At 57.5% G+C, this 13,289-nt stretch overlaps 1 protein-coding gene across 9 annotated transcripts in view; it reads left to right on the top strand.

The window, feature by feature from the left end:
• The window catches only part of ACSL6 (acyl-CoA synthetase long-chain family member 6), a 67,946-nt gene that overhangs the window by 15,489 nt on the left and 39,168 nt on the right, over positions 1-13,289 (top strand). For all 9 annotated transcript variants that reach the window (XM_021084743.1, XM_005661633.3, XM_021084741.1 and 6 more), the window contains 8 exons: positions 3,519-3,739; positions 7,073-7,187; positions 7,813-7,877; positions 8,140-8,241; positions 8,749-8,848; positions 9,445-9,623; positions 10,859-10,891; positions 12,216-12,267. In XM_021084743.1, coding sequence (XP_020940402.1) covers positions 3,545-3,739; positions 7,073-7,187; positions 7,813-7,877; positions 8,140-8,241; positions 8,749-8,848; positions 9,445-9,623; positions 10,859-10,891; positions 12,216-12,267 — 841 coding nt within the window. In that variant the 5' untranslated portion in view covers positions 3,519-3,544. The remainder of the gene's footprint in view (positions 1-3,518; positions 3,740-7,072; positions 7,188-7,812; positions 7,878-8,139; positions 8,242-8,748; positions 8,849-9,444; positions 9,624-10,858; positions 10,892-12,215; positions 12,268-13,289) is intronic.

The following is a 13,289-nucleotide window of genomic DNA, read 5'->3' as shown; positions in this document are numbered from 1 at the left end:
GCTGACCCTTGTAGATTTCATTTTCAAGACTTGATTTCCTGAGTAGAATATTCAGTCTGCTAAGGGCTCCATGGTCTCTCTCAGCTTCAGCCTTTGTGTTTTTGCTTCCCTCTGCTGGGGACACCGTTTCTTCTGACTCCTTTAGCCTTGGACTCAGAACCACTTCCGGCCAGAAGCCCACCCTGCCAGTCCATACCTGCGTCAGGTGTCTTCGCTGGCTCCCCTCGCCTAATCGCAGCCCAAATAGCATTCACAGCACTGCCCACTCCCTCCTATGTCTGCCCTTTTAGACTGTGGGCAGGCCCACGTCCGGCTCAGCCCAGTGCCCGGCCCTGCGCTAGATCAGAGCAGGGCTCATGGGTTGGCCTGCTGGGGGCATGGGCAGGTGGATGGATGGCTTGACCGTTCTAGGCTGTGCTCTGTGCAAACCTCGCCTTACAGCCACTGCCTGCTTTCCGCTGCAGCTTAGGGCCTGTGAGCAACGGCCTGGTGGTGATGAGGCCTCCTTCCAAGGTTTTCGCTAAAACTTTTAGGTCTGTATGCTTGCGTCTTGGCCCTGGACAGGGCTTTCTTGGGTCTTGGCTTCCCAGCCCATGAGGTCAATTCAGTCCCGGGAAGGAAACGTCCTTGAGCTCTCAGAGCTCCCTGCAAGAGCTGGTGGCCAGGTCTGGATTTTCCATTCTGTAGTGAGTCATTTATCGGCTGGGCCTGGCTGTGACTTAGTCTCCCATTTGCAGCTCAGGGAAATAAATGTCCCAGGAAAGCCAGCTGGCCTCCTGGCCAGGGCCCTCCCAGAGCAATTTCCTTGGTGAATGCACTGTGGTCCACAGCCCGGCCTCTGCTTTGCTGATGCAGGACCTTAATTGGATCGATATGCCAGGAGTGGCTTGTTCCTGTCCGATGGCCTTAAGACTGCCCCAGCTCAAGAGGGTCAGGGACTCGATGAGAATTGCTTTGGCTGGCTGGAGGCTCCCTTCTTTGCTCCCCAGGGAGGGAGCATCCCGAGCCTGTAGGTGGTTGATAAGTGTTCCCAGGTCTCAGACAATCTGTTGTGCCCTCTCTAGGGCATAAACTCCTGCAGCCATGGTACCTGGATTCAGCTCCTTTTGCCCGGTGTTTATACCCACCTGGGCTCGGCAGCCTCCTTGGTCTGACAGGCATACCCCTGGCCATCTCTCTCTCTCTTTTTTTTTTTTGCTTTTTCTTAGGCCTGCACCACGGCATATGGAGATTCCCAGGCTATGGGTCCAGTCAGAGCCACAGCTGCTGACCTATACCACAGCCACAACAACGTGGGATCCTTAACCCACTGAGCGAGGCCAGGAATTGAACCCACAACCTCATGGCTCCTAGTGGGATTCGTTTCCGCTGCACCACGATGGGAACTCCGCCTTGGCCATCTGTTAATCCCAGCATGCCTATAACATGCCAGATGCCGGATGAGGAGTGTACATGCCTGGGTGATACCGTCCCTGTTTTGAATACGTGGAAGCAGAGGTCCGAAGAGGTGGGGTGTGCGCCACCTCACAGGGCTAATAAGTGAAGAAGGGGCTTGAGCAGAGGAGCTTTGCTCACCCTCTCTGCAGTGACGTTGCACGTCCCTGACCTTGTCTCTGATGTGTGATGTTAGAGTTTAGCACAAATACCATTTATTGGGATTTCAGCTGATCTCTCCTCTCAGGGGTCAAGCAGTTGCCATTTGGCTCATATCCTGTGGCTGCAGAGTGGCCGTGGTTGGGCTTCTCATGGTTTCCCAGCCCTGCCTCTAGAGGTGGGGGTAGAGGGCCAGTGTGTGGCCTCCTGGAGCCCATGCAGCCTCACTGAGCTGGCAGACCTGTGGGTGTCACACAGCCCCCTTCAGGCCCCACTGGACAGGGACACTGAGGAGGCCCCGGGGGAGATAAAAGCATCCAGTGCCTGGTGCACCATTGCTCCTGTTTTCAGTCCTGGGCGAAGTGCAGACCCTGAGCCCAGCAGGCTGTATGTTAGTCCTGCCAGTGCTGCTTCACTTAGCAGGAGGATGTGGTAGCACTTGGAAACATCCCTCTTTGAACCACCATGAGTCCCCAGTGCTTCTCATGGGAAAGCACCCACTGCCCAGCACAGGGTACCCCCCCCCACGTGTCCCTGATAGGCCCACTGTGTCCACTCAGGTGGCAGTGGGTGGGCCTGGCACCCTGACTGCTAGATTCAGTGTCAGGAGGCCTGCTGATTCCCCTGGGAGTGCACACAGCACTTGCTGAGCCCTTTCTCGCTGGGCCTCCATTCCTTTCCCTTCCCACTGGTTTAATCCCTGCTTCCCTCTGGCAGTCCTTTATCCTCTGGACTTGAGCAGACGGGAATCCCGGGGGAACAGCCCAGGACCCAGATCTTCTGCTCGGGGCTTGGTCTGTGGTGGTGCAGAGCTGCAGAGCACAGTGACCCCACAATCTGGGGCACAGCAGTGCCAGGACCTCCCCCTGCCTGCCCTTGGGAGCACTGCCGTTCCTCAGAAGTTGCTGCAGCATCACCTCTGGCCCTGGCAGCCCTTTGGCTGCAACCTTTCTTTTCTTTCTTTTTTTTTTTTTTTTTTTTTGTCTTTTGTCTTTTTATGACCATGCCTGCCGCATATGGAGGTTCCCAGGCTAGGGGTTTAACTGGAGCCGTAGCTGCTGGCCTACACCATAGCCATGGCAACATAGGATCTGATCTGCATCTGCAACCTACGCCACAGCTCATGGCAATGCTGAATCCTTAACCCACTGAACAGGGCCAGGATTGAAACCCCATCCTCATGGATGCTAGTTAACTTCATTAACCACTGAGCCACGACCAGCACTCCTGGCTACAACTTTTCTTCAAGGAGACCCCATGGTGCCCCATGGTGGCTCTGAGGGGACTCTGCTGTGTGTCTTTCACTGGATCCTCATCCGATCGTTGCTGTCATATCTTGAAGGCCAGAAGTGACTGTCAGGGCTGGTCTGTGGGCTGTGCCACCTTGCCTACTCTGTGCCCCTCGGGGCCAGGGCCAGGGCCTGGCAGGGGAGCTTTGAGGGAGAGTGGAAAAGGTTCGCTCCCAGTCAGCCTGGGCACTGTGCTGGGCCCACCCGCTGCCCGTCTGTCCAGTCCGCACTCAGGAGCCAGGCTAAGATGCTCCGACCGCATAGGAGAGGCGTGCACCCCCACCCCTAGGGCTCTGGAGGCAGTAACTCCAGAGCCCCAGAGCACACCCTGCGCCTGGAAGATGTGGAAGCACTTGTCAGTGTGGCCCAGTGTCCGAGCATATGGTTCTCAGGAAAACTGGGCTGGCCAGCTGTGACTGCTCAGGCCTCTCTGGCCTGTCGCCAGGGAAGACCCTCCCAGGCACCCAGCTTCCAGGATACGCATGTTGCACCAGGAGGCTGTACACGTCACCTAGCTTAAGGCCTGGCGAAGATCAGCGGGTTGCTTGTGACTCAAGACAGGTGGGAGGACAGGCCCGAGACCCCTCACTTGTCTCCACTTGGGTCTCCTCCTCACCTGCCTCTCGTTTCTTGCAGAGTTCGTCCTCTCGCTTCTGGAGAAGATGCAGACTCAGGAGATCCTGAGGATGCTGCGGCTGCCTGAGCTGGGGGACTTGGGCCAGTTTTTCCGCAGCCTCTCAGCCACCACCCTCGTGAGTATGGGTGCGCTGGCCGCCATCCTCGCCTACTGGTTCACCCACCGGCCTAAGGCCTTGCAGCCGCCGTGCGATCTCCTGATGCAGTCAGAGGAAGTGGAGGTGAGCAGGGTGTGAGCTGGGCTGTGGGAAGAAGCCACAGGGGACAGGCATCTTGAAGGTAGAAGCCAAACTTGTGGCTTATGTGACCTCCCATGGCCAGAGAGTCTTGGTCCCCCCAGCAGCCAGCTAGGAAGCCCCAGAGTGGCCCTGGACAGGGTCTCCTGCCAGATGCTCCTGCCTCTCCCAGGAATAGAAGCCTGGGCAGAGCCAGCCCTTCCATGGCCTTGCCCTCGGCCTCTGGTTTGCCTGCTTTTGTTGGGGGCCTTGGCTCATGGTTCCCACAGCAGGAGCCTTTGGTGTGTTTTCAAGGGACTGCCAGATAAATTCCCTCCCAGACTCTGCCTGTGCCCAGCCTTTGTCTGGGGCGGGACCCAGAGCCGAGCCCACCCCAGGGCCCTGCCCTCCGAAGGCACACAGACATGAAGGCAGAGCCACTGAGGGAAGAAGGGATCGTGGCCCAGCCTGGACAATGGTGTTCTAGTCTCAGTCTAGAAGAACCAGTAAGATTTATTTTAGACTTTAGGGAACAGGGAGTTCCCGTCGTGGCTCAGCTGAAGCAAATCTGACTAGTATCCGTGATGATGAAGGTTTGATCCCTGGCCTCTCTCAGTGGGTCAGGGATCCAGCATTGCCATGAGCTGTGGTGTAGGTTGCAGACACAGCTCAGAACCCACGTTGCTGTAGCTGTGGCTGTCATAGGCCGGCAGCTGTAGCTCCGATTTGACCCTTAGCCTGGAGGGCCATATGCCATGAGTACAGCCCTAAAAACCAAAAAAAGAAAAAAGAAAAAGTATGGAATTTATTTTGCCTTTTTAGAAATTGCCTTTTTTCTAAACGTTAACTTTATTCCTTTTTTTTTTTTTTTTTTTTTTGTCCACGCCCATGGCATGCAGAAGTTCTTGTGCCAGGGATCAAAACCAAGCCACAACAGTGACAACACTAGCTCCCTTAACCACTAGGCCACCAGGGAACTCTTAGTTCTATTCATTTTAAATATATTCACGCAGTTCAGAAGCAACAAAAGGACACAGCCTGAAAGGCTGCCACCTTCTTCCCCTTGCCTCCCAGGTCTCCTCCCCTGAGAATGGTGTTAGCAGTTGTCCACAAGCAAAGGCATAGCTGTCTGCCCCCCTTTTAGGATGAGATTACACCATATACACTGTACAGCACCTTGCTTTTTGCCCCTGATGGCGCATCTTGCAGGTCCTGGCCATAAGCCTCCTTTACCTGGTGGGAGAGGGTACAGGGAGAAGGTAAGGCTGGAACCTTTGGGGCACTTCAGGGCATTTTTCCAGCAGGAGGAGTGATGTGCACAGAGGTGCCAGTGTGCGATAACACACCTGGTGGCTTTGAGAAATGGTGCTGCATGTGGTGTGGCTGGGAGGTGGAGAGGGGCTGTGGACGGACGCCTCGCCTCAGTGGCCCTGGGTTTGCAGGCTGGCCGTGGTCCTTGGCAATTTCTTAACTCTCTGAGCCTCAAGTTTCCTCATCTGTCACATGTGCGATAAAAAGTACCTGCTTCCTAAGGTTATTGTCAGGATTTGGCGAGGTGACCAGGGATCAGGCTCTCATGACTTCTCTTGGGTAATCTTATTATTCCAGCTCACCTGGAGAGGCCAGCAAGGACAAAGCCCCATGCATTGGGCAGGGGCCCTTGGGATGGCCAGCCTGGATTTATTTGGGGTTTTCAGTAGGAGAAGACACAGGACCAGTCTGTGCTGTGGCCTTGCCAGGGGCAGGCAGGAGAAGGCAGCTGGGGCGCCTGGGCTGGAGGCAGCAGTGGTGTGGAAAGGGTCAGCAGGGGCGCCGCAGACTGAGTCGCCTCACGGGTCTGGCTGGGAGCACCGGGCAGGAGGCACAGCTAGGGGCTCTGTTCCCCTGGGGATGGAGCCCCGCCTTGCCTCATCCCCCAGGCAAGCAGGAATCCAGAGCAGCTGTGGTTGAGGAGGCAAAGGAGAGAGTGGTGGGGAGTGAGATGGGAGCGGTCTGGGGGGCACAGATCATGTAGGGCCCTCGGAGCATTTACTCTGCATGCTACACAGTAGGAAATTATTCGGATCATGTCACTCACTCTGACTTGAAATCCTTCCCTGTTCCCCGCTGCCCTCAACCGAAAGCCCAGGCTCCTCGCCTCCCTGCAGCCTCTCTGGCTTCCTTCACTTCGCACTCGAAGCCCCATATCCCGCATGTGCCTTCTGCCCCTGCACTTGCTGTCACCTCTGCTGAGTCTGCCGACTCTTGTTCCTCATCCTGCCTCGTAAACCCCGTCGCATCCTTTAAAACCCAGCTCGGTGGCCACTCTTAGATGTACCTGCCCACTTCAGCCCCTTCTGTCCCTGGTACACAGTCTCTTGCTTTATCGTTTCTACACCCCCCCACCCCCCCCACCCCCGCTAACCAGGTCTGATTGAATCTGTCCCCAGTTTCCGGCTTGGGGCTTCATGGGCCTGGTGCTCAGGAAGCACTGGTCAAACAGAAAACTTTCCACTACAAAACAGCTGAGGGCCGCCTGTGGTTTGGAGTTTGGCTAGTCATTTGTGGCTGGCACATTTGTCTTCAGACCTGATGTTTCATGAGGTAGTGGACCATGGGCCAACCCATTGCAGCCGAAATAGTGCTCAGGGAAGAGGTGGAGCCATGGTGCCCCAGAGTTCCGGCTTTGGGGAGCCTGAGAAGGGGGGCATGTGGCCAAAGAGGCAGAAGAAGCCCAGGGCCTTTGCCCAGCCCCCCGCACAGTCGGCATTTGCTGCCTTCCTGCTCTGGATCCACACCTCTGAGGGCCCTGGCATTCCCTGCCCTGTTTTCTCTCTGGCTTTCTAGGCCTCTTTTCCTGGGAAGGTACCTTAAGCCAGTCCTCAAACTAATTCACAGTGTTAGGTGAATGATGGATGGCTGTCTTCTTAAAGACTGCCCCCGCCATGGTTCCAACCCTGGCATGTTGATCCCGATGCCAGGGGGGCAGCCTGATTCCACCCGGCACTGCCCACTCCATTATATGAGTGAACCATGGCTGTGTATGAACAGTGATGATTCTGGGCATTTTGTATGTGCTCACCTGGCCTGTGGGAGACCAGTGTCTACTGGGCCCGTGGGCATGAGCTGTGCTTGGGGCTGCGTACAGGAGGCGTGTGTGCAAAGCACGTGTAAATGACTGTATGTGGAGGTTGTGTGTGTCCAGCCCAGCTGTGTGCCGGCCATGTGTGAGGGGTCACACAGAGCATTGCAGCTCCAACTCCACAGCCCGGGTGTGCGTCCATGCCGAGTACAGCTTGGTGCGTGCTCGTGCCCTCTCCTGACCGCAGCCAGCTTCTCTGGCCTGTGCTTGGCTTGTAGGACAGTGGTGGGGCCCGGCGATCCGTGATCGGGGATGGCCCTCAGCTGCTCACCCACTACTATGATGATGCCAGGACCATGTACGAGGTGTTCCGTCGTGGGCTTAGCATCTCAGGTGAGGGGGTCTGGGGGTGTGGAGGGATTGACAGGGGTTGAGCGAGGGCAAGGTAGGGGCAAGCAGCCTGTGCCGGGGGCGTGGCAGGTGAGTCATGCTCAGATTCAGAGGAGAGAAGCCGTTCTTGGCCCTCCTGCCACCTAGTCAGACAAGTAGCTACGTCATGAGGCCAAAGAGCTGACCTCAGCTTTGTTCCAGCCCTTAGGACTTCTGATCTTAAGCCGTCTCTGAGTTCATGCTCTCTATCTCCCATTGGCGGCCTCTGGTGACCCTTGAACTACCAGGCTGCTGGCTGGCATGGTTCTGAACCCGAGCCTCTGAGATGACCCAGGGTACGGGGCAAAGTGAGTGGTCACAGAGAGACAACCTGCCACCTCTTCCCAGTGGCCCCCAGCTCTCCGTGTCCTCTTGGGGCCGCATCACACAGGGCATGGTGGCAACTGGCACTTTGTCGGTTCCCATTCCTGGGCCTCCCTCATCCTTGGGGAGACGCCGTGTTGCATAATTAAGGCCTTTTTGGCCTCTGCAGTAGGTCAGACAGGAAGCAGTTCACTTGGCCCAGGGACCCCCCCCACCCCCACCCCTGCCCTTCTCCCTGGCATAAGACCTGCTTATCTCTGTATAGGGAATGGACCCTGTCTTGGCTTCAGGAAGCCCAAGAAGCTTTATCAGTGGCTGTCCTACCAGGAGGTGAGTAATAGAGGCCCTAGCCTGTCCACCCACGCAGACCTGGCACTTGGGCGGGGGGCTTGTGGACACCCGGAGGGGCCCAGAGCGTCATTTTTTCCTTGCCTGACCTGTCTGCCAAAGTCCTGGCAGCACCCTCTCAGGACTTGCAGACACCCGGGTGGGGTTGGGGAGGTCCCTAAGATCGTAGAAATCCCACCTGAGGATCCCCCTCCCCACCGAAGAGTCCTGGCTCTCCTGTCCCCACCCCCGTGTCTGTCTGCAGGTGGCCGACAGGGCTGAATTTCTAGGGTCTGGACTTCTCCAGCACAATTGTAAACCATGTACAGATCAGTTTATTGGTGTTTTTGCACAAAATCGACCGGAGGTGAGCATTTGCCCTAACTGATTTTAGAGGTAGCTGAGGAGTAAAGGGCTGGGTGCAATAGAATAGCCCCGCTCCCCTATCTCCAGGGCCTGGGACAAGAGGAAAAATGGAGATTCTTGGTCCCTGCCATCCCCTGCTCCCTTGGCTTTGTCCCTACTTGAGGGTGGGCATTCCAGCCAAGCTGTATCCACCTCCCCACCCCAACCATACCAGCTGGCTCCCTGAGCCATGGGGAGGGAGGGCCTGGGGAAGAAGCCCCTGCAAACCCTCGAAGTGGGCTTGGGGTGGTTTGGTGTCCCATGTTTCTCTGGGACAAGCGTGGTCTAGAAGGCTGTGGGGAGCAGGCCTAAACAGCCAGCCAGCCTCATGGAGCCCTTGTCTTGGGCAGAGGGCCGGACTAGAGCTCTCAGCCCAGGACCCTGAGCAAAGACCCAGTTGCCTGGGCCTAAGGGCAGTGCAGCCCTATTGCGTCGTGCTCCCCCTCCCCTAACCTGCGTGTCTCCTCAGTGGATCATCGCAGAGCTGGCTTGCTACACATACTCTATGGTGGTGGTCCCTCTCTATGACACCCTGGGCCCTGGGGCAATCCGCTACATCATCAACACAGGTGAGCCCACCTGTCCCCTCCTGCCACTGCTGGCTGGCCCCCAACCCCACTGCAGCCTCTCAGGTTATGCTGATTGTCTGATGCTCATAAGTACTTTGCTTCTGCTCTCAGAGAAGGAGGCGCTGGGGGCTTCCGCTTTGGCCCTTGAGCTGGCTTTCTGAACCCTTTTGGCCCCAGGTGGACTTCACCTAAAGGCTTCTTCCACAGGGCGGGGGGAATGGGGGCTGCTGCCAAGAAGGAGCCTCTGCCCCAGCCCCGTGTGGGCTGCCCACCCTCTGAGCTCACTTCAGCTTAAGGCAGATGCTGCTGATGGAAAATATCACAAGCGGACCTGGGATGTCAGGGACTGAGCCTGGGGGAAAGAAATGCTTGGGTGGGATCCACCCCAGGAGATTTTCTGGCCTTCTGCCCTTGGCTCCATCCAGGCGCCATGCACTTTCCCTTGCACATAATTCATGGTTCACAGGCCTGTCGAACGTATTTATTTACAAGCTTCTCATGTGGCAAACACAGCCCCTGGTTCTACTGCCTGGCATGGGCTGCCCACAGTCACAGCTGGTGCCCGCACAGCCTCACTCTCTGTGATGTCCCTGCAGCCGACATCAGCACCGTGATTGTGGATAAACCTCAGAAGGCCGCGCTTCTGCTGGAGCATGTGGAGAGGAAGGAGACGCCAGGGCTCAAGCTGATCATCCTCATGGAACCATTCGAGGAAGCTCTGAAAGACAGAGGGCAGGAGTGCGGGGTGGTGGTTAAGTCCATGCAGGCCGTGGAGGTGAGAGTCTGCTTCAGGGTGGGCGGTCTCCTCGGCCGCAGCAAGTTGGCCACTGAGCCAGAGCTGCTGCATATCTGCCCGTTTTATGGCTCAGGATGGATGTCTTGGGCCATCAGGGTGTGTCAGGGTTGAGACAGGGCAGGCTTAACGAGGGCTGGTGGTGGGTGGTGGAGTTGGTACCCACAGGCACCCTCTGAGACAGGCCCCCTTGGTTGGCACGGTTAATGACACAGACACCAACAGGTGGCTGGTGATGTCAGTCAGCCCCAGAGCTCCTCCCATGGCCTCTGGGGCGCCCCACTTCCAGTCAGCCATCAGCCTGTCTGAGCCCCAGGACTGTAGACCTAGGGTCTGGGAGTCTAGGAGAGGTTCTTGCAGATGTGTCTGACCCCCATCAGCCAGGAGAACTGGTTTTTCTTTGTTTGCCCTCCCCAGAGACATCAGGTTGGTGGCAGCTTGTGGCCTGCTGGAGTGACACAGACCTCCTGGCCTCTGGGGCCTCAGGCCTTGCTCCGTGGCAGCTGGCCCCCACTGTGTCCTACCAAATGTAGGCCCCGGGGCCCTCCATTCTCTTTCTGCCTCCCTCCCTGCCTGCTCTTTTTCGCTTTTTAGGGCTGCTCCCGCGGCACATGGAAGTTCCCAGGCTAGGGGTCCAATCAGAGCTACAGCTGCTGGCCTAGCCACAGCCACAGCAACACCAGATCCAAGCCGCATCTGTGACCTACACCACAGCTCGTGGCAACACCGGATCCTTGACCCACTGAGCGGGGCCAGGGATCGAATGTGCAACCTCATGGTTCCTAGTCCGATTTGTTTCTGCTGCGCCACGATGGGAACTCCCACTCCCTGTCTGCTCTTATGTATACCCACAAGCCTGTGCCCCTTCACAGCTTTAGGGGACACACCTATGCTGGCAGCCCCCATCAGCCCCTCCGGCCCTGACCACTTACCGGGTGGCCCAAGCCACCCAGCCACTCTGTGTTGAGCATGTGTCTAGACCTACTGTGGGCCCCTCAAGCTGGCTCCCCATTGCACATGTGCACAGCATCTGGGCTCTCCCTGGGTCGCAGGCCATTGAGGTGGTGTCTTCACATGGGCCACAGAGGGGCAGGGAGCTTGCCCTCTGGGCTTGGTGCAGGAGCAAAGCATACTGTACTGAGTAGATTTAGGAGTTTTTTTTTTTTTTGATAGATTGGAACTTTTGAGCATTTAAAAACAATGTTTTCCTCTTACAGGACTGTGGCCAGCGGAATCACCACGTCCCTGTGGTAAGCGCGTCTGCCAGCAGGTCTCTGCGGAGCAAAATGGTGTCCAGGGCCCCTCCTCACAGACCCCAGCATTCTGCACAAGGGCTTGGTAGAGAGGCAGACCAGCACCCCCCCTGTGTTATAAACCCCTCAACAAATGTCCCCTCCGGGTACTGAGGACCTCTGTGAGTGTGGGTCCAGAGGGGGACCTGGAATAGGAGTCAGACATTGGAGTGGGAAGGAAAAAAGGACAGCCGGTCCAGGCCACCCTTGGATCTCCAGTAAGTGTTTCTCTGAAAGGATTTGCATTTCACACCAGCGGACAGGATGGGCAGAGCAGGGACAGAGCCGGAAGGGGACGCCTTGTGGCATCTGCTGTCCTTGTTCGTCTTTGTGAACTTTTCTGTGGGTCACCCCCTGGGCGAGCCTCCCTAGGCGCTAGTCCCCCGTGGGGGTTGCTGCCCCCTGCCCCTGGGTCGGGCCCTGTGGGGCCTTCAGCCTTCTCACCAGGCGTCTTGCCTCCAGCTGTCCCTGCCTCTCAGCCCTTCCCATTCCCTTCACCACCCTGTGAGCTTCCTCACACGCAGTCTCAGCGGGTCACATCCCTGCTTCCCAGGGCCCTTCACGGGTATCCCCTGGGGTGCGCCCACCTCCCACACACCGTGCCCCAGCCTCGGAGCACTGCTCTCCCGCCGTGTCCTGTGCCCCTGCCTGTGCCCAGGCTGCTTCCTCTCCCAGAAGGCACACCCTTGCTTCATCTGGAGGCGTCTCACTTGTTCTTCCGTCTATCTCATGTCACCTCCTCCAGGAAGCTGTCCTCTACATGCACATGGTCCTGGGGGGGCTCCTCCCAGTGACCCCAGGACTGTATGGGCAGTGCCAGGGCAAGGGCCCAATGCAGAGCAGTCTTAGGGACAGAGTGGGCAGCTCAGATGCTGGGCTACAGGTTCTGTTTCCAGACATTTGAGAGGAAGTGGGTCCCATCCCCTAGAGAGATGAGATCTTTGGGAGAGGCCTGCATGTGGCCCCTGCAGCCCAGTGCCCTGAGAATTCAGCTCAAGCAGGGAGGCAGCAGGACGAGGTGTGAGCTTAGTGGGACAGCAGCGTCCATGCCCAGGTGGGTTTCCTTGGCTTTCCTTCCCCTTTGCTGGGGACTTGCTGGCCCACCTGTCCAACGACAGCCTGCAGGGCCATGAACGCGTGCCGATGCACGGCTGCACCCGCAGATAGCATATGTGCCCAGGGAAGGGCACAGAGGGGCTGGCTGGTGGAGGGGCCTGGGGATCTTGGGCCCCGGTTGGCCACGCTTGGTATCTTTAACACACTCCTCTTCTCACTTCTGCAGCCCCCAAAACCCAGTGACCTTTCCATTGTGTGTTTCACAAGCGGCACGACAGGTAAGCAGAGGCTCCTAGCTCACCAGCCAGGGCTACCTGCGCCCTTCCCTGGCAGCCTCGGCAGCGTGGCCGACTGCAGGAGTCTCTGGTGCCCTCTCTGGGATGGGCTGAGCTTCAGACGCTGGGTCCTTCCTGCTGCTCCCAGGGGCCAGTGCTACAAACACATCATTGCTCAGAAGGGCTTCTCACCCTCTGCAGCCTCTGTGTCAGGGATTGAGGAAGGAGTGTGCAGTTTGGTGTCTGAGAACCTAGTTTTGAGTCCCACCTCCACCACTTGCTGGGGGCTACGAGCCACTCCCCTTAACCTCTATGCCACCACTGTCGCCAGCTTCTCACCTTTGATGAGGGTGGTTAAAGGTGCCCAGTAGGAGATGGGAGGGTGTGTGAAAGGGCAGCTGCTCTGGGGCTGGCATGCCGTGGGCGAGGCTCTCAGGAAGAGGACCAGCAGGAATGACGCCCTCCATGTCCGGTGCTGACAGAGGAGCGCATGCGCCAGCATCAGTGGGAACAGCCCAGGAGGGCTTCCTGGGGAAGGCAGACTGCCCCAGAGGAACACGGCCATAGGCACAGCCCTTTACAGTCTACGGTGGCCTGTTCACCCGATCACTGCACCCCTGGGCTTCAGCACAGCCTGTGAGGTAGGCAGGGGTGGGGACTGTCCCAGGGGACACCGGCCTGTGGAGGCAGAGGGCCTATGCCCTGTTTTCCTACCTCCAAGCCCAGTGCTCTTCATCTGTGAGGCGCTCTCGAGATGCCGCTCCATCTGTCTCATCCTGTGACACAGGAAGTCACTTGCCCTTGTCCTGAATGGGCAAGAAGTTTCCAGACCCAGAACTGGCCTGTCTGGAGGACAGCTCTTGATGGGCAGTGAACTGGGACTCCCATGCCTTTCTCAGACGAAGCCTCTAAGGCATTTGGCAGATCCTTGCTCAGCTCCACAGGCAGGACTATCCTTGTGAGCGGATCGTGACACACAGGATTTTACTGAATCGAAATGGATTTTTGCCATTAATTTAAGAATT

Source organism: Sus scrofa, chromosome 2 (assembly GCF_000003025.6).
Source record: "Sus scrofa isolate TJ Tabasco breed Duroc chromosome 2, Sscrofa11.1, whole genome shotgun sequence".
NCBI lineage: Eukaryota > Metazoa > Chordata > Mammalia > Artiodactyla > Suidae > Sus > Sus scrofa.
Note: the sequence above shows the minus strand (reverse complement) of the source record. Positions and strands in the feature narration are given on the sequence as shown.